General features: G+C 38.0%; 3 protein-coding genes and 1 long non-coding RNA gene across 7 annotated transcripts; 2 read left to right on the forward strand and 2 right to left on the reverse strand.

The window, feature by feature from the left end:
• The first annotated feature begins 471 nt into the window (after positions 1 to 471).
• Positions 472 to 7,975, forward strand: glt8d2 (glycosyltransferase 8 domain containing 2). Of its 4 annotated transcripts, none has more exons than XM_067428708.1 (10): positions 472 to 623; positions 1,786 to 1,823; positions 3,394 to 3,483; positions 3,565 to 3,757; positions 4,847 to 4,964; positions 5,280 to 5,367; positions 5,505 to 5,617; positions 6,266 to 6,432; positions 6,509 to 6,621; positions 7,673 to 7,975. In XM_067428708.1, the coding sequence occupies exons 2-10, from the start codon at positions 1,805 to 1,807 to the stop codon at positions 7,837 to 7,839; spliced, it is 1,068 nt and encodes a 355-aa protein (XP_067284809.1). In that variant the 5' UTR covers positions 472 to 623; positions 1,786 to 1,804; the 3' UTR covers positions 7,840 to 7,975. The 4 variants fall into 4 exon arrangements, with proteins under 4 accessions (XP_067284809.1, XP_067284808.1, XP_067284811.1 ...); XM_067428707.1 differs by having other exon boundaries at positions 3,556 to 3,757; positions 7,673 to 7,970; XM_067428710.1 differs by lacking the exons at positions 472 to 623; positions 1,786 to 1,823 and adding an exon at positions 2,002 to 2,141 and having other exon boundaries at positions 7,673 to 7,974.
• Positions 7,976 to 8,031: 56 nt separating this feature from the next.
• hsp90b1 (heat shock protein 90, beta (grp94), member 1) lies at positions 8,032 to 14,820 on the reverse strand. The gene is made up of 18 exons (XM_067428706.1): positions 14,662 to 14,820; positions 13,737 to 13,839; positions 13,260 to 13,401; positions 13,041 to 13,157; positions 12,262 to 12,593; positions 12,077 to 12,188; positions 11,875 to 11,994; positions 11,684 to 11,800; positions 11,458 to 11,595; positions 11,295 to 11,372; positions 10,829 to 10,894; positions 10,447 to 10,716; positions 10,109 to 10,354; positions 9,882 to 10,018; positions 9,525 to 9,603; positions 9,268 to 9,423; positions 9,079 to 9,180; positions 8,032 to 8,305 (listed from the first exon to the last, which is right to left on the reverse strand). The coding sequence occupies exons 1-18, from the start codon at positions 14,708 to 14,710 to the stop codon at positions 8,279 to 8,281; spliced, it is 2,391 nt and encodes a 796-aa protein (XP_067284807.1). The 5' UTR covers positions 14,711 to 14,820; the 3' UTR covers positions 8,032 to 8,278.
• A 275-nt stretch (positions 14,821 to 15,095) lies between these two features.
• Positions 15,096 to 23,149, forward strand: ttc41 (tetratricopeptide repeat domain 41). The gene is made up of 15 exons (XM_067427626.1): positions 15,096 to 16,054; positions 16,226 to 16,323; positions 16,445 to 16,628; positions 16,714 to 16,931; positions 17,711 to 17,862; positions 17,934 to 18,393; positions 18,478 to 18,717; positions 18,906 to 19,065; positions 19,195 to 19,343; positions 19,762 to 19,892; positions 19,997 to 20,177; positions 20,286 to 20,436; positions 20,738 to 20,887; positions 20,976 to 21,094; positions 22,377 to 23,149. Exons 1-15 carry the CDS (start codon positions 15,369 to 15,371, stop codon positions 22,505 to 22,507), a joined length of 3,210 nt encoding a protein of 1,069 aa, XP_067283727.1. The 5' UTR covers positions 15,096 to 15,368; the 3' UTR covers positions 22,508 to 23,149.
• LOC137049188 (uncharacterized) lies at positions 20,742 to 23,540 on the reverse strand. The gene is made up of 3 exons (XR_010899566.1): positions 23,401 to 23,540; positions 22,702 to 22,758; positions 20,742 to 20,878 (listed from the first exon to the last, which is right to left on the reverse strand). It is a non-coding gene; the product is annotated as an uncharacterized lncRNA (long non-coding RNA).
• Between the last annotated feature and the right edge of the window lie 55 nt (positions 23,541 to 23,595).

Below are 23,595 nucleotides of genomic sequence, written 5' to 3' on the forward strand. Positions count from 1 at the left end.
TATATACAGTTTAATGATTTATCACAGCTGATTATAAAACATTAAACTTTTATAATGTGAATTGTATATTAATATATAATAACATCATTAATGATTATGTATTCTTCAATATTGATATTATATCATTATAAATGTATATAATAATACATGGGAAAATAATATATTTTGATTAAATTAATAAATAAAAGGACCATTATTTGCTATACAGTATCATGATTGATCACAGAGGATTATGAAACATCAATCGTTTATAATGTGAATTGTATATTAATACATAACTTCATTAATGATCATGGATTCTGCAATATTTATACCATATCATTATAAAAATGTAGGCTATATAATATAAAATGCTAATAGAATAGAATAGAATAGTGTTATAGGCTATTTGTATTTACCACACCCACTATTGGTATATAAGAAATGCTCAGGACGTCCCTTGTAAGACTTGACACAGTGGCGTGTGTGGACTTAAGATATATTAGGAAGAAAACCTGAACAAAATGCATTGCTAGGTCTCATGCGGATCCGCGAGTTTAGCTGGACTGCTCGTGCGTTGGCCACGCCCACTCGACCGCGCCGTACAGATTTAATGAACGTTAAAGCGCGACTTCTGGCAACTGGTAAGTGGCTAATATAGTTATAAACAATTAAATGTAAATCGATTACAAGCGTGTTACTTGCTCTTATTTTGCCCCTTACGCTCCCCCAAGCTTTACTTATACAGTCGACATTAACTATCAGTGATATATTGTGTGTCAGTTATTAAGACTTTGAAAACCTATTTTGCGACATTGTTTCATTACGATGCCAGACATGGACAAACTCCGCCATCTCTTTTTGTATAAGGTTTTTTGTTGTTGTTTTTATAATGTTACATGTACACGAGTAGCCTATACATTAACTAATGATCTATTTAATAATGTTTGTTATTGTTATTAATGGAAATTTTGTTGCCCATAATAATATTTTAGTTAACACGAACTGTCTGAGGGAGACGGTTAACGTTACATCATTTTGTTGACTTTTCAGTCGATGATGTTGTTAGGCTACAATTAAGATGCTTTATGCTTTTAAAATCTGAAAGCCACACAAACTGATTACAATAATTTGTATTTTGTGTTAGAAGACAATAAGTTGTGAGAGCTTTTTAAATATAGTTACATTCCTAAATAAATCAACAGAATAAGACCTCAAAATGTGTTTGCAATAGTGTTTTGTACACTTAGTTTCTGGTTCATTTCAGCAAAGTCAGAGTAAGTTTTCTCAGTGTTTGGAGGACTTAGAAAATGTGATATTAAATGTGGAGAGAAAGAAATGAAATAGATAACTATTGAGTTCAAGGCTTAGTGAAGAATGCCACCAGGAAGGAAAGGCCAGGAGACTCCCGTTAAACAGTCCCACATGTGTGCAGGAGCCTCAAGAGACCCAAAATCCATTTAGAAATGTGTCCTAAACACAACCAAAAGACTGGGATGACATTAACCAAAACAAGAAAATAAAACATCACTAAACACATTAGAAATATAATATAACAATGCATTATATCAAAGATAACAATAATTGAATATTTTAGTAATTGTAAACAATTTATTGAACTTTTAATAATAATTAATACAAATAATTTGATCATTTTTAAATCATTCGGTATTGTCATTTAAGATGTTACAGTGAAAGCCCTAATATTTTAAAGTACCGGTAATCATTTTGGTTTTCTAATTTTAACTAAACAAAATTAATCTCCAAATGTAACAGTTCTAATGTCTTCTTTCTCTTTGTTTACAGATGCTGATGGTGGGGGGAAATGGCATTGTTGAGGAAATGTAAGTAACAAATGCAAGTTTTGCAGATTGCGTCCCCATGAACCAGCCACTGCAGTTGTTTACTGAATCATTGTTTCATGATACATGGAAAAACATCAAGGCCGGTGATCATGGCCAGTGTATGAGTCACACTCCGAATCAGACTCTTGATACAAAACTAAAGGTCTTACGTTCATCGTGAAATCTTGTGGATAACTGAGAGCACACAGAGATGTTTTAGTGCCTCGCTTTGCGCCAATGTCCTGCCAAACTGGAATGTGTCCAGTGTTTGCATGTGTTGGAGGAGGGGTCAGTCCCACTGGTCCCAGAGTAAATGAGGTAACCAGGCAGATTTGGACAAATAAAAGTGATGTATAGCAGGGTCTCTGGAAATCCCACTCAGAACACATTTACCAGAGTTAACCTGTGTTAAGTGTGCATGTGTATTTGCAGGCCTTTATATTGTAGCTTTGAGTCTTTATTAGAATCATAAATGCAATATTCTTCTCTAACATTATTAATGATAAATGCTGTGTCATTGTATTAATAGAAACTTTGTATTAAAAAAGATTTGGTCAGTTTGATCCCTTTCCTGTTTTTATAATAGGTAGTAAAGGCATGTTTTGCATTAAGGAGGTAAATGCAACAGAAGTTTGTTTTATCTTTGACACCATTTTGTGTGACTGGAAGTGGTATTTTAATATAATTGAAATACTATTATAGTAATATTTTGAATTAGCTTTTATTATTATTATATTATATTTTAGTTTAGTTTTTTTAGTTAAGTAACTTTGGTATGCTGTTTTGGTTTTATTCTTTTATATTGATTTAATTTATTTTTATTTCAGTTTTAATTTAAGTAATTTTGGTATTTCAACTTAAACTCAGTTCAGTTAAATGCCCAGGCAAGATGCGGTAATTGCATCTAAAATTTATATTTTATTTCAGATGTATTTATTTTGGTTATTATTAAAAAAAAAATCTTAAAGTTTTTTTTTTGTTTAAATATTTTATTTCAGATATATTTCTTTTTTTTTATTCTGTAATTTTTTTTTTTATTGGATATTGGCTGAAAGAAAATAGATAAATTTGTGAAACAGAAATTACACCCATAATAGTAGTATCAAATATTATTAAAAAGGGACATACAAGACTGGTAACAATACAGTATGTTCCAAAATAATGTCAGCGATTACAGTAATAGAACCTTTTAATTCACTAATATTTATTTATAGTCAGATTTATTTAAGTTACAAAAACAATGTTTAATGCTTTTAGTTAACAATAGCAACACTCCAGACTAGTACAATGGTAGTTGACTAATAACTAGTCATTAGATACTAATGCTTCATTTTTTTATTAGTTACTAGTAATGAATAGAACAGTTTTAAATGGGGGATGATGTAAATATGAACGTTCACCTCTTACAGTCTTACAGTGACCTCTAGTGGTCATCATTTTATTGCAATCTAGTGAATCTCTCTCTCTCTCTCTCTCTCTCTCTCTCTCTCTCTCTCTCTCTCTCTCTCTCTCTCTCTCTCTCTCTCTCTCTCTCTCTCTCTCTCTCTCTGTGTGTGTGTGTGCGCGCCAGTCAATCGTGGGCTCCTCATTATGCTCGTCCTGGTGGCTTTTGCTCTCCTTTACAACAAGACCAGACTACAGATGCTGCCCAAGTATTCAGGTACACATGCAGGGCACTGATATGCAAGTATATGCATGTTCTTTGGTTTGTTATACATTGATCTTATTGTAGTTTATGCAGGGCTGAAGAAAGATGAGGTCAAAATGGGTATGGAGGACAAGAAAGAGATGAACACTGACATTCCTGTGGTGATCTGTGCTTCAGAGGAGCGGATTGGTGCTTCCATGGCCACCATCAACAGTGTCTATAGCAACAGTCGTGCTAGTGTTTTCTTCTACATAGTTACCCTGCGAGATGCCATCAAAAAGATAAGGTGCTAGGTCTAAACTTTAATGCAAATATATCGCCTTCTGATGACAGGTACACCTCACATTGTTTCTGGTGAACACAAAACATAGTATAGTGGTGATACAACACTATATATAGTTTATTGTACAAAATGCCTATAAAAATTAAAAATCAAATATTTTTAGTAATATTACCATAAACGTTTTTACATAAATACTGTAGTCTTTAATTGTATGGTTAGTGTTTGACATCAGCATTTGGGGAATTTTCTCTGCAACCTATTTTTTTCTAGTTTAGAACCTCTGCAATTGTGTATAAACATACTCATTGCATTTTTATTTGTTAAAATAATATATATTTGCCTTGTAAGGAGTAACTGACGACGGGCCGTTGAATTATTAGAAAAATAATGCACACCTGAGGTGGTGATGCGGTCACGACGCGAAGCTACATTCGCTCTGCGTTTCCCAGAAAATAATTGCACACCTCAGAACGTTCATCAGCCAATCAGATTCAAGCATTCAATGGCCCCGTAGTATAAATTATTTTTATTTTTAAATGATAAATTTATATTTGATATTATATGTTTGTATTGTATATTATAATATTAACATTAAAATATCTATTTAAAAAAATGCAGATACATACATACATACATACATTTTTAAATGTAATAAATATTATTAATAATATTAATAATTTTTATATTTAAATAACACTGGTATGACTGAATGACATTCTAATTACACATGCTGATGTCAATGTCATTTTTAGTAATTTTACTACTTTTATTGAAAAATATTAATATCAATATTTAATTAATTTTCTTTTTTATTTGCAGTTAGTAATTTTGCTTCAAATTAAACATATTTTAGTTAGGCAAAAGATAATCTTTCATTTTATTTTACATTTTTAATGAAATATTAATATTTTTTTATTTCAGTTAACAAACATATTTTTAATAGTTTTAATTAAAAAAATATGTAAATAACACTATGTGAATCAGACCTATTAATCCACTCTTTACACATTAAGAGAAATAAAAGAAATGTGCTCAATCAATAAATATTTCCCCAAATGGCTTAGTCAGCATTTTCTCTGGACTCAAATACAGGGAATACATAGAGAAGACCAAGCTGAGAAAAATCAGATACAAAATCCTGGAGTTCAATCCGATGGTATTGAAGGGGAAAGTCAATCCGGACTCGTCCAGACCAGAACTGCTGCACCCTGTGAGTTCTGCGTATTTTTTGACATACAGTTGAAGTTTTAGGTAAACTCTTTATTATTTCTAACAGGTGTGGTCACTTGGTACACTACATGACCAAATGTATGTGGACACCCCCTTCTCTTCAGCTACACTCTAAACTAACAGGTGCATTAAATCAAGCATACAGTCGTTTCTTTTTCTTAGACAAACATTGACTGTGGGTGGTGCTGACAGACTTTTGGCCAGGTAGTGTATGTGACCTTGTAGGTCCATCATAGAGCTTTGCTTTGATTGGTTAAGGTTTTGTTTCTCGATCCTGGTTTCTTTGGTGTTGCAGCTAAACTTTGTGAGGTTCTATTTGCCGCTTCTTGCCATTGAAAACCACGAGCGGATTGTCTACCTGGATGACGATGTCATAGTACAAGGTGGAATCCATCTGAAATTGATACTAACCTTACACATTGATTCTGGGATGATGATCTCATATTTCAAGTGCATGAAATGAAACCACTTCACTGCAATATTCAGTGTGATAACTATTTGTATTATATATGACTTACAGGAGATATAAAGGAACTGTATGACATGAAGCTGAAAGCAGGGCACGCTGCAGCGTTCGCCTCAGATTGTGATCTGCCCGCCACTCACGAGATGGTGCGCAGTGTGGGGATGCAGGTGGGTCTTCCTGGGTGCATGTTAGTATTTTGGATATGTCTTAAAGTGGCCATATTATGTCATTTTACAAAGTCTTGATATTTTTTGGGGGGTCTACTAGAATAGGTTCTCATGGTTGTATGTTAAAAAAACATTATTTTTCACATATTTTACATTGTTGCAGCACCTCTCTTCCTAGTCTGTAAGTAACGCCCCGGAGTGCGTTTCCCAAAGCCAACTATGATCGCAAGTATTGTCGTTACCAACACAATTAATTGGAACTTTTGACCATAGTTGGCTAACGATGCTTTTGGGAAATGTGCCGTTTAGTTCCTGCCTCTATGAAGCCCCTCCTTCCGTAAAATGTGATTTGCTCTGATTGGTCAGCTGGACAAATTACTTAATTGAGAAATACTGTGATGTGTGCCTTTCCATAAGAAACTCGTAAAAGACTACAATCAATGTGTTTCAGGGAGATCACATTGTGCACTGAGATAAAGAGTAACTCCCTTTGGAGTGACTGGGCTTTGTAACTTTTCAGACTTTTTTAATGCTCAAACTGCAACATTACACCCTGTTAAAATGCATAAGTCCTTTTTTAGTTAATCACTTTAGTCACTGTTGCATGGGTTGATTCTTTCATTTCATCAAAACACAACTGCCTCACAGACAACCTATATGGGCTTTCTGGATTACCGCAAAGAGGAAATCAGAGAGTTGGGCATCAACCCCACAGACTGCACCTTTAATCCAGGTGTTTTTGTGGCAGACATTGGTGAATGGAAAAAGCAAAAGATAACTAAACAGCTTGAGAAATGGATGGCTAAGAATGTCAGGTGATATAATGGTTCATAATGATTTTTCAATAATCAAATTAGTTCAGTAGAAACCAACTTTTTTTTTCCAATTTAGGGATAACCTGTACAGCAGTGCTGTGGCAGGGGGCGTGGCCACTCCTCCAATGCTGATCGTCTTTCATGATAAATACACAACCATTGATCCACTGTGGCATGTCAGACACCTGGGTAACTTAGTTTTCTGGCTTTTCTTCCACATCTCACTGAATAATGACTTATTTTAGATCTTTTCACTCTGTCTAGTTGATTCAATTTGTGTATTTCAGTTACTTTGGAAAACAATCACCAACATTTAAACATTAATTACCACCTTTCATGCAAATGAAACCATGCTTTACATCTGAAAATTACTTTTAGGATACTTTTAGGATATATAGACACAATAATTGAGGAGTACACAATTTAACAGATTATATACATTAAAAATATATTATGGCTGTGAAGACACTTATGGTGTTACAAACAACTTAAATTTTAAATCAATGCTTTTGCTTAGAACTTTCCATTCAAATAATCCTGAAAAACTTTTCCATAAAAAAATTAAACTGCACAACTGTTGGGAGGAAATTTCTGAAGGATCTAATGGCTACTGAATATTCAGCTTTGTCTGAAAAAAAAAAAAAAAAAAAAAAAAAAAAACTTTAGAAAAAAAAACTAAGTGTTCTCTTCAATTGTAATCTTTCATAATTACAGTTTATCCCAAACTTTTGAACGGTTTAAAAAAAAAAAAAAAGTCAATAGGAGACCGACTTATTTATAGAGAATAAATTATATAATTTTATAAAGAATAATTTTTCTATTCTTTAAATACTGAATTTGTCATTAAAATATTCCCAACTGAAGTCCATGTAATATGCAGGCATATGAACATTATTCAATCATAAACCAGACATCTCAGGCAAATTTAGTCCTTAAAACCCATGAATGTAGGGCAGGGTTATTAGTTAATCTAAACCATTTTTTACTAGAAATAATGTTAACTGATATAACAAGTGTTTTAACATTTTTCAGCTAGTTGTAAAGCAAGATTTTGAAAAAGTGAACAATGTAAAAAATACAAATTACTAAAACAAGTCAAAATTAAAACCAATTCAAAATATTAATAACCAACCAGCGCAGTGATACTAAAATAACACTGGAAGCCGAGAGAATGTAGAATTGGGAATGTTTGCATTATAGTAGAATAAATCCTAACCCTCTGTTCTGGTGTTCTATAAAGGCTGGAGTCCTGATGCTCGTTATCCCAGGTCCATCCTCAAAGAGGCACACTTACTGCACTGGAACGGCCACTTCAAGCCCTGGGACTACCCCTGTGTCCATCTGGACCTTTGGGAGAAATGGTTTATCCCAGACCCCACAGGAACTTTCACCCTGGTACGACCATAAGACCTGAACTTAAACTGTGGTCATTTCACTTTGAGACAATAAATTGGAGTTGGCAATTTTATGTTGGACAATAGTTCCAGTACTATTTTAGCAATTAAATATTACAATAAATCAAACCCACCCTGTTATTTTTGAAGGGTGTCTGTAAAATAGGTAAAACCAGGCAACAGGAAAGACAAATTACACAAAAGGTCCTTTTCCGGAAACATTTAATAGTTCTGTGGACAGGAGTCAGCACTCCACAACTGGGTCAGTTAAATATTAACAAATTTACAATCATGGAGGAATGTAAAAAAAAAGAATCTCAAACACAAAAACGCAGCGCCTTAAAAAAAACATCTCCTATCCCCCAACCCACCCACACAGAGAAAAGACAACAAACTGAGATCAGCATCTTCACTCTGCAGCAGTTCGACACAGTCCCTCCCAGATTTACACTTTACAGCTCATCTTTGCCTGTGGTATCCTGAAACGGAAACAGAAGTATGCGTGTTAGGACAAAAGACATAAGGCATCTCAAATGGTAAAAGGACAGTCCTCCCATTTACCCACCCTCATGTCACTTTAAACCACTTAAATGTAACACTATTTCAATAGTCGACTTTAGACATTTAACTTTGTAGTTAGACAAATACCAGGCATAAGAGCATAAAGCTCAAAGTATACTTTGGCTGTCAACGGTCTGCCTAATTGTATATGCACCGTCACAACATGCGTAAGGTGATTTAGACAGAAGTCCACTTGTAACAATAGACAGTGGTGATTGTACGGTCCAGTAGTCAAAGTAGTGTATAGAGAGAAAATCTGTTCTTGTTTTAAACAGGCATGGTAGAGTATAAAAAGGTCATTGTACTGGTCAAGTGTCAAACGCACATCCATGGTTGAGTACTTTGAAAGCTGTGCCACACTTCTGTGCAGAATTTTGTGTTTATACCCAGGTCTTTGTTAGACTGTCTGCTTAATATCTGCTAATGCCATTTTATTGCCCAAAGACATTCTACTGACTATAAATAACTTGTACATGTCAACTCAATCTACTAACTGCAAAACTTAAACCCTAATATTTTAATGGGAGTTTGCTGACATGTAGTTGCAAAGTTATGTCTCGTGATCTAAAGTAATGTCTAAAGTGAGCTATCGAATTAGTGCAAATTAAATTCTCCATTTGCATTTCATGAAAAAAAAAAAAAAAAAACGTTTGGAACATGAGGGTTTGTCTTTGTGACCATTTCTACTTACTGAATCTTCTTCTGCCTCCTCATCTGCCTGGATCTCCTCTTCATCCTCAGCTTCTGCTTCCTCAGTCTGTTCTTCTGGTTCCTCCTCAGGCTCTTCCTCAACCTGTAGACACAGTAACAGGATATTGAGGAAATGAGATATCTTCATTTGAACATTGTTTCGTACACCAATGCTGGATTGTGCATATACCTGTGCATCAAGGTCTACATTCATGCTGAGTCGCAGCATGCGCTCTATTCTGTCTCCGTATGCTTTGGTGTCTGAGAGCTGGTAGCCAGAGCGCAGTGTGGCCGTCTCAAAGAGCACTACAGCTAAATCTGCAGCTGTCTGGTCCTCACCGTCTTCCTAGGAGAAACATCCAGCAAAGAAATACGTCAGACTATTTGAACAATTTGCAGATTGTGTAATATTTAATAAGTGACTTGAAGCAAAATGAGTTGACGTACTTTGACTCTCCTCAACATTTCCTTGATGAGAGGATGTTTGGGGTTGATTTCTAATGTCTTCTTTTGACTTGCGTAATAACTAGAATGAGAGAAGAATTGGTTTACCCAATTATGACCAGATAAATGCATTTAGAATTAACCCCTCTCCATTTTCACATAGCAAACCAAGAAGTGGGGAATTGCAAAATCAGTTCTAAAGGTATGGCAACATCTACCAATATTTTTGACAATAGAGCAATATTGCAAAAATTAACAGCTTATGTTGGTAATGTTTGCCAGGTCATTGCTATGCAGCTATGATGATTACTAGATGCTGTATATCCACAGATGTGTTTAAGACCTAGTCAGAGGACGTACTTTGTGGAAATGTCTTTTCCTGTCTGGTAAGCCTGGGCTTTCATGATTCTTTCCATGTTGCCAGACCATCCGTACTGACTGGCTACCAGAGCGCAAGGAGAGTTTGTCAGCCTCTGGGACAAAATGGCCTTCTCGATCTGAAACATGACAAGCTTGTTTCAATTTATATGCCACTTCAAGTCAGCCAGCTTATAAAATGAAATACAATGAAATATAGGAAATCATACGTTGTCCTTCAGGGCCTTGTCTTTCATCCAGGTGGTGAGGGGTTCAAATTCCTTCTCCAAAGCTTCCCTGGTCTCCTTGGCCTTATCGCTCTCGTCAAACTTCACACCTTCCTTTGCCACATTCTGGAAGCGTTTGCCGTCAAACTCGGGCAGGGCCTGGATGCAGTACTCATCCACTGGTTCAGTCAGGTAGACTACCTCATATCCTTTCTTAAGAAGCCTCTCCACAAATGGAGATGCCTCAGCCTAAAACCAAAACCAGTGAAATATGTTACTATGGAAATAGAGAAATGGATTATCCTAGTAAGGCACAGGTAAAAGTTAAACCACTTAAGCACCTCCTTCCTGCTGGTTCCAGCCATGAAGAAGATCTTGTCTTGCTTTTCCTTCATCCTCTCCACATACTGCTCCAGACTAGACAGCACGGTTTCACTGTGGGAGGTCTGGAAGCGGAGCAGCTTGGCCAGGCGGGTTCTGTTGGAGTGATCCTCAATAACTCCCAGCTTGACGTTGGTGCCGAATTCCTTCCAGAACTTGTCATTGTACTGCTCCTCTGCAATCTTCTTGATCATATCCAGGGTCTTGCGGACCAGCTTCTTACGGATGACCTAGAACAATAGAAACCAACATGTTATGAAAACTGAAATTTGCCTGTACAGCATGAATAACTTCATAATTCAACAAAAGTAAACGTTACTTTGAGTAACACAATTAGCTCACCTTAAGCAGTTTGTGTTGCTGTAGAGTCTCTCTGGACACATTCAAAGGCAGATCATCAGAGTCCACCTGAGAGATTACCAAACATGGAGTCAACGTCAATTTAAGTGATTACACCATATACCTTCCTGCATTGGCATGGGATTACGATAATCAAATCGTTTATTAAATAAAGTTGGATCTATATTTTAAAACACTAATTCCCAGCTAATTATTCAGAGTTTATTTTATGTATATAAATGATCATTTTAAATTAAGAAAATAACTGAATTCATTCCTAGGTTAAGTATTAAATTGGAATTGGTTATTTTAAACTTATTCTGAAGATAGATTTTTGCTAAATGAAATGTGTACAAGCCAATATATATTAAATTGCACTGCTGAACTAGGATTGTAAAGTGGTCACAAATTTCAGTGCATCCTGAATATCATAATGGATACACTTAAAGAGCCAGCCAAAAGCACTTACAACGCCTTTGATGAAGTTGAGGTACTTGGGCATCATGTCATGGAAGTCATCGGTGATGAAGACTCTACGCACAAATAGCTGCGAGAAAAGAAAAAAAATTAGGTACAGTTGATACTACAACATAAGAGAATGTGTACTTTTCCCACTTAAAGGTTAAAGTTACCTTGATGAAGTCATTCTTCTTGGTCCCATACTCGTCAAAGAGACCTCTGGGTGCAGCTGCCGGGATGAAGAGGATGGACTTGAAGGTGACCTCGCCTTCGGCGGTGAAATGAATGTGTGACAAGGGCTCATCTGTGTCCTGAATGAAAGCAGAATTCCACTTGAATCAATCCAAGAGGCCACAGATGATCATGAGTTTATAATTTGTGCAAAGCACAGATTCTCACCCTGGAGAAGGTCTTGTAGAAGGCTTTGTATTCATCCTCCTCCACTTCCTTTGCAGGCCTCTGCCAGATGGGTTTAATGTCATTCATCAGCTCCCAGTCCCACACAGTCTTCTCCACCTGAAGGGAGTGAGGAATCATTGTAATCATTTGGAAACAAAACAATTGCCGTTGGGGATTTGCATATAGATTACCTTCTTAGTCTTTGGTTTGTCCTTGTCTTCATCCTCTTCCTCAACCTCAGCTTCATCTTCAGTGGTCTCTTCCTTCTCTGCCTCAGCTTCATCCTCAATGGGCTCCTCTACGGTCTCAGTCTGAAAAACAAAAACAATGAGTTAAGTTAATTAAAACTACAGGTGAACTTTAAACTAGCGAGTCTTTGGTGGACACACTGACCTTGCTGCTCCATACATAGATGGGGAAGTTGATGAACTGCGAGTACTTTCTCACCAGGTTCTTGATGGTTTCCAGCTCAAGGTAGTCAGAAGCTTCCTCTTTCATCACCAACCTGATGAAACAAGACTATAGTCACAGATTGTCACAACATCTATCTATGAGACGTCTGAAGTTTAAGTGCTTACGTAATGGTGGTGCCTCTGCCCAGAGTGTCACCACGAGGGTCCTCGATGACGGAGAACTCGTTGGAATCGGATTCCCAGATGTGTTGAGTGCCGTTGTTGTGCTTGGAGGTGACAATGACCTTGTCAGCCACAAGGAAGGCAGAGTAGAAGCCCACACCAAACTGACCGATCAGCTCAGAGGTCGACTGACTGTCATCCTGTATCTCAGTCATCTTGTTAAGGAACTCACTAGTTCCGGACTTGGCAATGGTACCTAGGTTCTTCACAAGTTCTTCTTTGGTCATTCCGATACCAGTGTCAGTGATATGAAGCACATTCTTTTCTTTGTCGGACTGGTGAGAGAGGACAGGATTAAATTAAAACTATTTGCATTTTAACACGCTTGCTTTATTGACCATTTATGGTGACCTATATAAAAGGTCTTAATTTGCTTTAGATTAAAACAGGGTTGACTGTTAAATTATTCTGAAGTGTTTGCAGAGTAATATAACTTTCTAAGATATCTTAAACCATAATTTAACCAAATACATTTGAGATACTGGACTTTAAAGGAACTAATAAATGTAATAGATTGCATAGTTAAACAATGTGTTGAGTATCAAAATTAAGATTAAAATGAAAATTACAGGAAGGAAAAACTCCTCTATTTGCTTCACACATTTGAATTCCTTTTGCAACGCAAATGTAAAAGTGTTATGTCTCCCTCATTACTGGAAATTAAGTACTGTTGGTTCAGCAGACAGGGTTGACGGCAAGTCTCAGGACTCATTTTAACAAACCTTAATTTTAATAGTAAGCTCTTCATTTCCAGCAAGGGCATCGTCGTGAGTCAGTGACAACAACCGGATCTTATCCAAGGCATCGGAAGCATTAGAGATCAGTTCTCGAAGGAAGATCTTTAGGGGGAAAAAGATGAATAATTATGAACCGTCAATCTTGTCGATTTGCAAAACCATGACAAACTAGCTTTAATATCTTCTAATGCCCCCACCACTCACCTCCTTGTTCTTATATAGAGAATTGATGATCAGTTTCATCATCCTGTTCACTTCCGCCTGGAATACATGCTTTTCTGCTTTATCGCGAATTTCCTTTATTTGGGAGGCGTTCAAACCATCTAGCTGAATGGCTTCCTCCTCCCTTTTAGAGAAGAGATGGGAGAGCAAAAAGGATGCTTGTGACATGCGTTTCTCTGGGGACTTATTACCATTTACCCTTGGGTATTGTGAAACGAGACAAATACATCAACCAGATGTTCAACCCTCACTGGGGGTCATTTATGGTCTTTGTGAGGAACTTAAATTGAATACATCCAAATGTAACCTCATGATACAAGTGCATTTAATATGCTAAAAATAGCAACTAAGAGCACTAAGATCCAAGTCTAAATTAAGGGTTACAGGACATTTTCCAAAGTCCTGTAACAAATAAATAAAAGTTCAAATCAGTCAAGTGCAGTTCAAGCCCATACAGACCTCTGAACAACCTCATCATCTGTGCGGGATCCATCTCTGCTCTTCCCAAGGTCCTCTTCCACTGTGCCGTCAATGTCAACGTCATCATCAGCTTTCACAGATGCTGCAATTATGCAAAACGAAGATTAGAAGGAGAAAAAAAAAAGTGTGAATGCAACATTGGTGATAAAGAGCACTTCAAAGCTATACAGATGCTATGGTGTTACTCAACGTAATGAAGTAACAGCACACATCACTAAAATGCTTAACTTATTTGAATCACAAGTTTCATAACTTAATTGCCTAGTATTTGAACTACATAGTCTTGTTTATTCATTTTATATGAATGTGGACATTGTGAAGTGAAATTCTTAAAATTGCCCAGATGGTTCTGAAATGTGCTAAACGCCCTTGATTTGTTTGCAGATGCACTCTCTTGATCCAGAAGATCCCAGTTAGGCAGTTAAAGGCCTTGATGAGAGTTCACATGGCTCAAGATCGATGATTCTTTAAATGTGCAATTAGACTATGGTTAACGTTACATTCTGTCATTACTATACTAGTTGGTTTTTTTAATCGTACATTACTAGGCCAACTATTTCAATGCAACTTTGTCATTTTAAAGCATCATATAACCATCATAATGGAATGGCTTCTGAATATATGATGGCCATTTCAATCTTAAGGAAACTTCCAGAAGCACATGCAAGGCAAATCCACGCTCCATGTTTTATTTCCTGTTCTGAATAATTCATCCATTTAGGACGCGTTAACATCTCTGCAAAATCACCAATCAATATATAAAATACTAAACCTTACATGGCAGAAAGCGGAACCACACAAAGACAGCAGCCTTACTGCAAAAACTCACTGACGCTTTGTCAAGTTCAAAGACAGCAAACTGCATAACGTTGCGTTCCATTGCCATTTAATAAAATATACTCACCGAAAGCCAATAGTGTACAGAGGAGACCAATAATCCACAGCCGCCTCATTGTTCTAGAAAGAAAAATGGTTTATTAATGAGACTCAATAGCAGATTAACGCCTTGAGCTTTGCAGCACCCTGTACGCCTCGGTGAACTCTTGCAGTGCGTGGACAGAGAGGGAGAAGTCGGCTTTATGAACCCATGCGCGTTAGGGCTGTGCTCAGGCGTCATGAGCCAATCACAGCACCCCACGCACAACACCGCGCCAATTAGAGAACGATCCGCAGCTGGCGTCTTCCAATCACCGCCTTACATGTCCGATTTTACACGTTCCGATCGTGTCTCGCGTCGATTGGCTCGACGGGATGCCAATCCATCGTGTCCTAGACTGTAACAACTGATCTGGGGACGGTGTGGGTTTAGTTTACTGCTATAAGCGGGTTGGGGGAAACGGAACTAGCTGATTCAGAATCAAATTAAACGTATAATTACGGTTACCTTAGCAACAAGTTGTTGACACGATAGACCACAAGATCAAGAAAAGAAAGTCCCGATAGGATTCTTGAACTTTGACTTAAAGACTCTTCTCTGTTTTACTTATTTTATGTTGACTGGGATTTTTCTTAATGTTGAGATTAAAATTATGTACCCTTTATTATTTGTGTATTTCTTTTTTCTCTGTTCAATGTAGATATGTTTAGTTCTGAAAGTGTCACACACTAAAAATGCAAGGAATAAACACCCAAGAAAAAAGTATTGGCGTTTCTGACAGCCTGGTGTTTCCTCTTCAGCCTTATCTGTGCTATTTTCCAGGTGATCTTCGAGAAGAGTTTTCTTACCTGAAAGCAAAGGTGTTTCCCCTCCTAGATGCACTTTGCCAAACAAGAGGCACCTGTTTCAAACCTGTGGACTTACAGCAAAGCAGACAAGAAAGAGGTTATGAAAATAATGACAGTGATGGAAATCAGATAAAGCCAGATCTTTTCGACCAGCAGTTGAAAATCAGTTTGGATCTCATCGACCGCTCTTCTTTTTTCATCTGTCTTCTTGGACACAGCTATGGACAATGTCTGCCAGAGGAAAATTATTCTCAATCTGATATTGGACCGTGTTCTTTGTCTGAGGTGGCTAGGAACATGCATGTTGCTGCAAAGGCTGGTTACCCTTGGGTCATGGAGGACAGGTATCGTACCTGTAGTCTGACAGAGCTGGAGATCACCAAGGCAGCCTTCATTGACAACCACAGAAGCTGCTTCTTTTATTTTAAAGATTATACCCCACAGGACATAGAGGATGACAGCAGTGATGAAATGCACATCTTCTTGAACATGCTATCTAATCAAAGCCAAAGTGAGAGACAGAGAATCAGAGATCTAAAAAGAAGGATCATAAATCACTGTCTTCCTGTCAGGTTTGAGTATGCAGATCACAATGTCTCAAAACAGATTATACAGATTTATTTAAAATACTAAAGTCAAGTGTGTGTGTGTGTGTGTGTGTGTGTGTGTGTGTGTGTGTGTGTGTGTGTGTGTGTGTGTGTGTGTGTGTGTGTGTGTGTGTGTGTCTTTCCACTGTTTGACAGATTCTTCAGAAACCTTCATGAACTGGAGGAGATGATAAGGGTGGACTGGGAAGGAGTCATCTGTAAATTTCATGAGGATCCAAAAAAATCCATCATAGGTATGCCTATAATATTTTGAGATTTTGAGTTGTTAAATTTCTTTGAGGGTTCTCAGACCCCAAATGTGAAGGTTAAAATAAGAAACATTTAGGATTTTTGAATTGGTTTGTTTTACTCTAGGATGGCAGCAGGATTCATTTGATCGGCTTTACCATGAGAGACATGCACATGGATTGTGTGACTGGTTTGTGGCCTCAGGACCCACCACAGAAATACTGAATGCATTAAACAAATTTCTGCATTCTATAACCCATAATGCAAAATCTGAGAAACACAGAAGAAATCCAGGTGCTCATTTTACATGGTAAGAAGATAAAAACCAAATACAGCAGGCAAACTGTGTTTGACTAACATATTATATTATAGGTCAAATTGTTGTTTGCTTTCAGTGATGTTGACCAGAAAGACTCAGAGAAATCTATCTTACTGGTATGTGGTGAAAGGGGTTGTGGGAAGTCCACTCTGGCAGCGTGGTGGCTGCGGGCCTTCTGCCGACAGAATCCTGATTTCCCAGTCATTGCTCACTTCTGTGGAACCAGCACATCCAGCACTGATGTCAGGTCTATGCTCAGACAGTGTACTGCTCAACTTCGAAGAGCACATTATGGTAAATTTCCTAATTGTTCCACCAGAAGTGTCTATGAGTCTTGTAACTGCCTTTATAAACACAACAAATATATCATTTATTATGTTGTGTGTGTGTTGTGTTGTGTTGGGGGGGGGGGGGGGGGGGGGGCTGACCAGACATGGAGACATTTTTTTTTTGAATGTTTGAAATCCTCAATGCTGGCCCTTGAGGTACATTCCATTTGTCCTCGAAGTGGGAAATTCCAAGTTCCCTGTAGGAACTTTAACTGGTCGGAGTTGTGATTGAAAAACTCTTAGGAACCACAAAAACCCAGACTTCAGAATCCAATATGCCTGCTCTAGTCTCTAGTATTATTTTTTTTAGTAGTATTTCTGTTTGTCAGTGTCTCAATAAACCGTTCATACAGTACTATCCAACCTCTACTTTTAGACATGATTCTTTGGCATTATCTGTGCAAAATACCACTTTTTTTAATACATTTGTATTCTGAAAGAGCAATCACAACAAAGGTTTGCATAGGTTTGTCCATATTAGTTTTCCGACCTGTGTACTGGAATGTGGTCAACTCGGGTGTGATGTCATGCCCAGCTTGGACATCCCTCTTCTGAGGTCAATGGAACACAGCATTAGCTCCAACCCAAATAAAACACACCTGGACAAGCTAATCAAGGTCTTCTTGGCATATGAGCTAGATCAAGATTGGAGCTAAACGCTGCAGGAAATTGGATCCCCTGTTTTAGAGCATCATGAAATAAAAGCCAAGTGCCATAATAATTTGCATCTTATTTGTTTGTCAGGTGATTTTCCAGATTGGGAAGACGCCATCGAGGCTGAGTACCTCCATCAAGCGGTCCAGGCATTTATGGCAGCAGCCAGTCTTGGGCCTTGTATTATTCTTGTAGATGGTATTGACCTTCTGACAGAAACACTTGGACTCTCAAAGCAAGAGGTGATTTTTCAGTCCCCTGTTGTCTTTAACTTCTTTATTCCAAAAAAAATTAACACTATTTTGTTTTCCAGGTGAAGGCCCTACAATGGCTGCCAGATGCTCTGCCTCCCTTTTGTAAAGTGATCATCACAACCACCTTTACTGACCTCACTTACAAAAGTCTCACCAGCAGGACCGATGTCCAGATTCTCAGCTGTCCCCGTGTCTCTGATCCTAGTGTTCAGCAGAGCATTTTGCTCAGACATCTGGCTTTACCCGACAAGGAGCTGCCAACCAGTGTTTTGCAAAGAATTGCGTGTAAGAAACAGTGCCACTTGCCAGCCTTTTTAGCGCTCATGGGCACGGAGTTACGGACATGTGCAGTGCTGAGGGAGAAAAACCAAGAGATGGAGCTATTGGAGGATTATGTAAAAGCTGATTCAGTTCCAGAGCTCTGGGTGAAGGTCATACATCGCTGGGTTAAAGATTTCAGCAGAACTACTCCAACGGAAGTCACTGAGACTCATACAAGCACTGCATCACTCAGTGATGGTAAGTCCTTTTTACTTTACAAGGCTTGTCCTAACTTATAGATTTCATTAGTTATAGTTAACAATAATTCCCCCCTCTCTACAGATCTCTCAGGCTGGGTGTGGGACACACTCTGCCTTATTCATGTGTCTCGTGCTGGCCTGACTGAGGCTCAGGTTCTGGCTTTGTTGGAAGATCTAGGCTACTGTGGTAATCTGAGAGTCAAGGTTTTGGAATGGGCCCGATTGCGCTCTGCTTTTTGGCCTTGGGTTCAGGAGAAAGACAATGGTCTTCTGACCATCATGCATCAGTCCCTCAGCCAGGCTATGAATCTGTTGTTGCATGGTTGGGATGTTTGTTTTTGTCTTATTATTTTTTATTATATTTTAATTCCTTGCCACCAAGAAATTCTTGAATTCACTAGGATTCTTGAAAAAGAGTACAAACACTTTTGAAGAGTAATATCATTTCAAAACAGAACAAGCATTTCCAGTGCATTCACACTGTTGTGCTCTTGTCTCTTTTACTTTAAGGTACGGAGGGTCAGAATTCCTGCCATCAGATCCTTGCTAATTTTTTTCAGAAGTCCGGTTTAGAGCTTTGTAGCTGGGCAAGAAAGGTGGAAGAGATTCCTTGGCATCTTAAGCAAACTGGTTCATTCGACGAGTTGCAGGACTTTCTTAGCGATCCAGCGTACGATAACTGCAATTTATCTTTGATTAGAATTTTTTTCCCTAATGCAGGCATTGTGTTTTCAGTCCATAATGTGTGTGTATATATATATATATCTCATATCATATCATATCTCCATCTTTTTCATAGTATCATGGAGTTTTTGTCAAGCAGCCTGAAGCAATACCCACAGATGACAACTGATGTTGTACATTATTGGACACTACTAAGGGAGAAAGGATTTGACTATGTAACGTTATTTCAGAATCAGATGGCTCAGACATTGGAACATCTTAATGGTAAAACCGAAATTTTTTATTATCATTATCAAATTAAATGTAAAAATCTTCTTCTGTCATTGCCATATAGACAGAAATATATGGCATTACAATAACTACACTCCATATCCGTGTAAATATATTTTTTTAAATTTTCATCATGTAGGACTATCATGTTATTCTTTTAAACCCGGCCTCTTGAAATAATACTATTTATTAGGGGTTTGTGTGTGTTTATAAATATTAGTAATGCAAATTTGTATTTCAAATATTTATGAAATATTTACCATGATTCATAGTATTCATGTAGTCTCGGACACATTTGACAGGATACTTTGGTAGCTTTTTGTAAGTAAAGAAATTGTACAAGAAACTATAATTTATGGCATAATTATCACTTTCTTGTATATGTTAATTAAACTCACCTGGTCTTTCGTAGACGCTCAACCTCCAGATCACAGCAGTGTGTGGCGATTATCATTGTTCTGCTGTAAAGTTCTGCTCTGTTTTGGTGAGATGCAGCAAGCTGAAGAGCTGCTACTTAAAGCAGATCACATTGTCCAAATTAAGGTAAAAATAATACAAGTCTTTCTGTAATATGATTAGCTAAATCATTGTCAGAAATTGTATGCATTCAAAAAAATATATTTTTTGCATTCTGTTTTCCTCGACAGGGAATGGAGCTGGATAGTGACAGTATGAGCTTACTGCTCAAAGTGCAGCATATGCTGGCAGAGCTTTACGTCCAAATGCATCTGCTGAAAAACTCAGAGATGTACTTCCACAAGGGACTTGAGACTGCCAGGTCTCTTACAGTAGCCCATCCTGACAGCGCAGAGGTCAAACTGATAGTTGGTAACATGCATTTTATATTTTTTCCTGCATTCACATAACTTTAATAAAAAGACAAGTGTGTTATATTTTGTATAGCGTGCATTTGGTGGCTCCAATCTGCTCTCACAGGACAGCTGCTTTGTCGTCTATGTCTGGCATTGCTGGCGGACGGACGGCTATGTGTAGTGCCAGGGCTTTTCAAAGAGATCCGCTCTTCTAGATACATTTCTGTCCATCCTTGTGCTGAAGGCACAGCCATGCTACTGAAGGCCATTTACAAGTAAGACAAAAGGGGTGTGAAAAAGTTTTCCCCCAAATTTTAATAAAATTTTTAAATGATGCTACATCTGTGTCAAATGACGACTTAAGTTGTAATCTTTAACTTACTCTCCACACCACTTTCTGTCCGATACTGGTAGAAATGTATTTTGCTGTCCATTCTTTGTTAAACACACAACATCCACAGTCCACTTTACTTTTATTCAATATATTTTGCCCTTTGAAATAGTCAAAGACTACTGTTTTAACCAGCCAGTAAAACATACATAAATTACTTGGTGCATTTTTTTCACATTTTTAAGATTGAGTCTTTGTGAGCCCAAGACTGCAGAAAAATGCTTCCAAGCTGCGCTGGCCAGTAGGAGGCGCTGGTATGGCCATGATAATCCTCTGGTAGCAGAAGTGGAGGAGCAGCTTGCAGATCTCTGGGCCAGTGTTCAAACCTATACAGAGTAAGAGATGGACTTCTGTACAATGCTTATCAGGTTACCTCAATCACTCATCAACCCTTAAGGTCACTGGCTTGATTTGCACTTTTAGATGGACACAGAGGAAAATTGTTGAACTGTACCGTCATGCTATAAGTACTAAAGAAAATGAGGCTCGGACATTGCTTCCCACCGCGCAACTCAACCTTGCTGTCCTTCTTATGAAGCTTGGTGAGTGACTAAACACATCAGTGACCACCCACTTTTAAGTGGCCTTGGTTTCAGAGGCATATTCTTTATTAAAAGTTTTGAAGCAAAGCAAGCTGCTCTAAGATGAATCACAACTTAAGAAACTCTGATTTGAAGGAAATGTATTTGTACTGTGTGTGTATAGAGAGAGAGAAAAGATACATGCATATACATATACAGCAATCAGGCATAACATTATGACAGGTGAAGTGAATAACACTGATTATCTCTTCATCACGACATCTGTTAGTGGGAGGGATATATTAGGCAAAAAGTGAACATTTTGTCCTCAAATTGTATGTGTTAGTAGCAGGAAAGCTGGGCAAGCGTAAGTTGATGCTGCCCAAGAAGTTGATGCTGGCTCTGATTGAAAGCTGTCATACACAGAGCACTGAGTGATGCACAGCTTGTTGTGTATGGGGCTGCAGACACGAACAGTCAGGGTGCCCATGCTGAAAGCACCAGCAGTGGGCACATGAGCATCAGAACTGGACCACGGAGTAATGGAAGAAGGTGGCCTGGTCTGACGAATCACGTTTTCTTTTACATCACGTGGATGGCTGGGTGCGTGTGTGTGGCTTACCTGGGGAACACATGGCTCCAGGATGCACTATGGGAAGAAGGCAAGTCGGCGGAGGCAGTGTGATGCTTTAATCAATGTTCTGCTGGGAAACCTTGGGTCCTGCTATTCATGTGGATGTTACTTTGACACATACCACCTACCTAAGCGTTGTTGCAGACCATGTACGCCCTTTCATGAAAATGGTATTCCCTGGTGCCTGTGGCCTCTTTCAGCAGGATGACATGCCCTGTCCCAAAGCAAAAATGGTTCAGGAATAGTTTGAGGAGCACGAGTTTGAGTTGCAGACTTGGCCTCCAAATACTCCAGATCTCAATCCAATCAGGCATCTTTGGGATTTGTTGAACAAACAAGTTCGATCCATGATCAAGTTACGATCACAACTTACAGGACTTAAAAGATCTGCTGCTAACATCTTGGTGCCAGATACCACAGCACACCTCCAGGGTTCTAGTGGAGTCCATGTCTTTACAGGTCAGGGCTGTTTTGATACCAAGAGGTGGACCAACACAATATTAGGAAGAAAATGGTCATAATGTTATACCTGATCTGTGTGTGTGTGTGTGTGTGTGTGTGTGTGTGTGTGTGTGTGTGTGTGTGTGTGTGTGTGTGTGTGTGTGTGTGTGTGTGTGTGTGTGTGTGTAATATATATATATTACTAGTCTATTTTATTGTGTCTGGCAGGTAAAGTGTTGTTGCGTAGCTGCAGTAGAGTGGAGAGGAGAGAGGGGCTGGATCTCCTCCAGAGAGCTGCAGACATAAGGATTCACCTCCTGGGCCCTGAGCACCCAAAAACCAGAGACCTGGAGCAGTGAGCTCGATTTTACTACAGTACAACTGCATTTAAAAGAATCACACAGTGGGCTACAACAGTCTAAAGACTAATACAGAAAGACCTTGTAACCAGGATGAAACCCTAAAAAGGCAGTAGACGGCTTTACATGTCTCTGTATTTGGGCCATGGAGTGACATTTGATGCTGGTGTGTTTGACGGATGACTGTTTCTTACCAGATCAACCTGACTTTCCCAGGCAGACTCATCATCCAGGAGGAAGCTCTGAAGTCACTGAAATGAAAGATGAGAAGGCTGACTTACTGCATATCACTTTGTCACATGGTCAGACCAGCCATGTTTTTTATTGAAAGAGGCATATTAATCTATTTTATTATATTATATTAGAATAGAGAATTTTTTTGGCCATATTAGAAATTCTGCCCATAGAGATGTGTTTTTTTATAGAATGTGTGGACATTTTAAAGATGTTTTTGCTATGCTCACCATGGCTGCATTTCTTTATTTAAAACACAGTAAAAACAGCAATATTGCGAAATATTGCAACTGTTACAAATATTCTAATTGTTGAATATTCTAAGACTTGTATTCTAATATGAAATGGTCAGTTCATAGCAAGTCTTTATGACCCACTGATATTTGCCATCTAGAACTATTTTATGAATATATAACTTGTATTGCTTTTGTTAATTTGCTTCTAAGAACGTTTACACTAAGATTTTGTCACATGGTCAGACCTGCCATGTCTTTTCTTGTAAGAGGCACATTAAATCAATTCTATTCGATTCTATTCTAAATGACTATATTGTAGAATTTAAAATATATATATTCTATTCTAAGGGACTATTAAAATACCGGTAGATACATTTTTCTGTCTATAGTAAAGTCCTTGAATATCCATATTAGAAATCTCACATAGCCATCCATCTTTGGAACCCAGGGCCAGCCAAAAGAAACCGCGCCAGCCGCCATGGCACGGAACGGAGCAATCGCACTTGTCAAACGAACCGGGCTTTGTGGGTCAAACGCGCTCGGGCACGGTTTAGAGTGCCTAGTGTGAATACACTTTTTGTTGTTTTGTTTTTTATGAGACTTTTATTTTGAAAGTAG

This window comes from Pseudorasbora parva, chromosome 20, assembly GCF_024679245.1.
Source record: "Pseudorasbora parva isolate DD20220531a chromosome 20, ASM2467924v1, whole genome shotgun sequence".
NCBI classification, from domain to species: Eukaryota; Metazoa; Chordata; class Actinopteri; order Cypriniformes; family Gobionidae; genus Pseudorasbora; species Pseudorasbora parva.

What these genes read in the sequence shown, in the direction of transcription:
- glt8d2 (XM_067428707.1), top strand. An exon ending in GATGCTGCCCAAGTATTCAG is followed by an intron (nt 3,484 to 3,555) that starts GTACACATGCAG and finishes ATCTTATTGTAG; the next exon opens with TTTATGCAGGGCTGAAGAAA. An exon ending in TGCGCAGTGTGGGGATGCAG is followed by an intron (nt 5,618 to 6,265) that starts GTGGGTCTTCCT and finishes ACTGCCTCACAG; the next exon opens with ACAACCTATATGGGCTTTCT.
- hsp90b1 (XM_067428706.1), bottom strand. Translation starts at nt 14,710, where the DNA reads ATGAGGCGGCTGTGGATTATTGGTCTCCTCTGTACACTATTGGCTTTC. An exon ending in GGCAGAGGCACCACCATTAC is followed by an intron (nt 12,189 to 12,261) that starts GTAAGCACTTAA and finishes TTGTTTCATCAG; the next exon opens with GTTGGTGATGAAAGAGGAAG. An exon ending in TCTATGTATGGAGCAGCAAG is followed by an intron (nt 11,995 to 12,076) that starts GTCAGTGTGTCC and finishes TTTGTTTTTCAG; the next exon opens with ACTGAGACCGTAGAGGAGCC.
- ttc41 (XM_067427626.1), top strand. Translation starts at nt 15,369, where the DNA reads ATGCAAGGAATAAACACCCAAGAAAAAAGTATTGGCGTTTCTGACAGC. An exon ending in TATGAATCTGTTGTTGCATG is followed by an intron (nt 18,718 to 18,905) that starts GTTGGGATGTTT and finishes TTTTACTTTAAG; the next exon opens with GTACGGAGGGTCAGAATTCC. An exon ending in CTACTGAAGGCCATTTACAA is followed by an intron (nt 20,437 to 20,737) that starts GTAAGACAAAAG and finishes CACATTTTTAAG; the next exon opens with ATTGAGTCTTTGTGAGCCCA.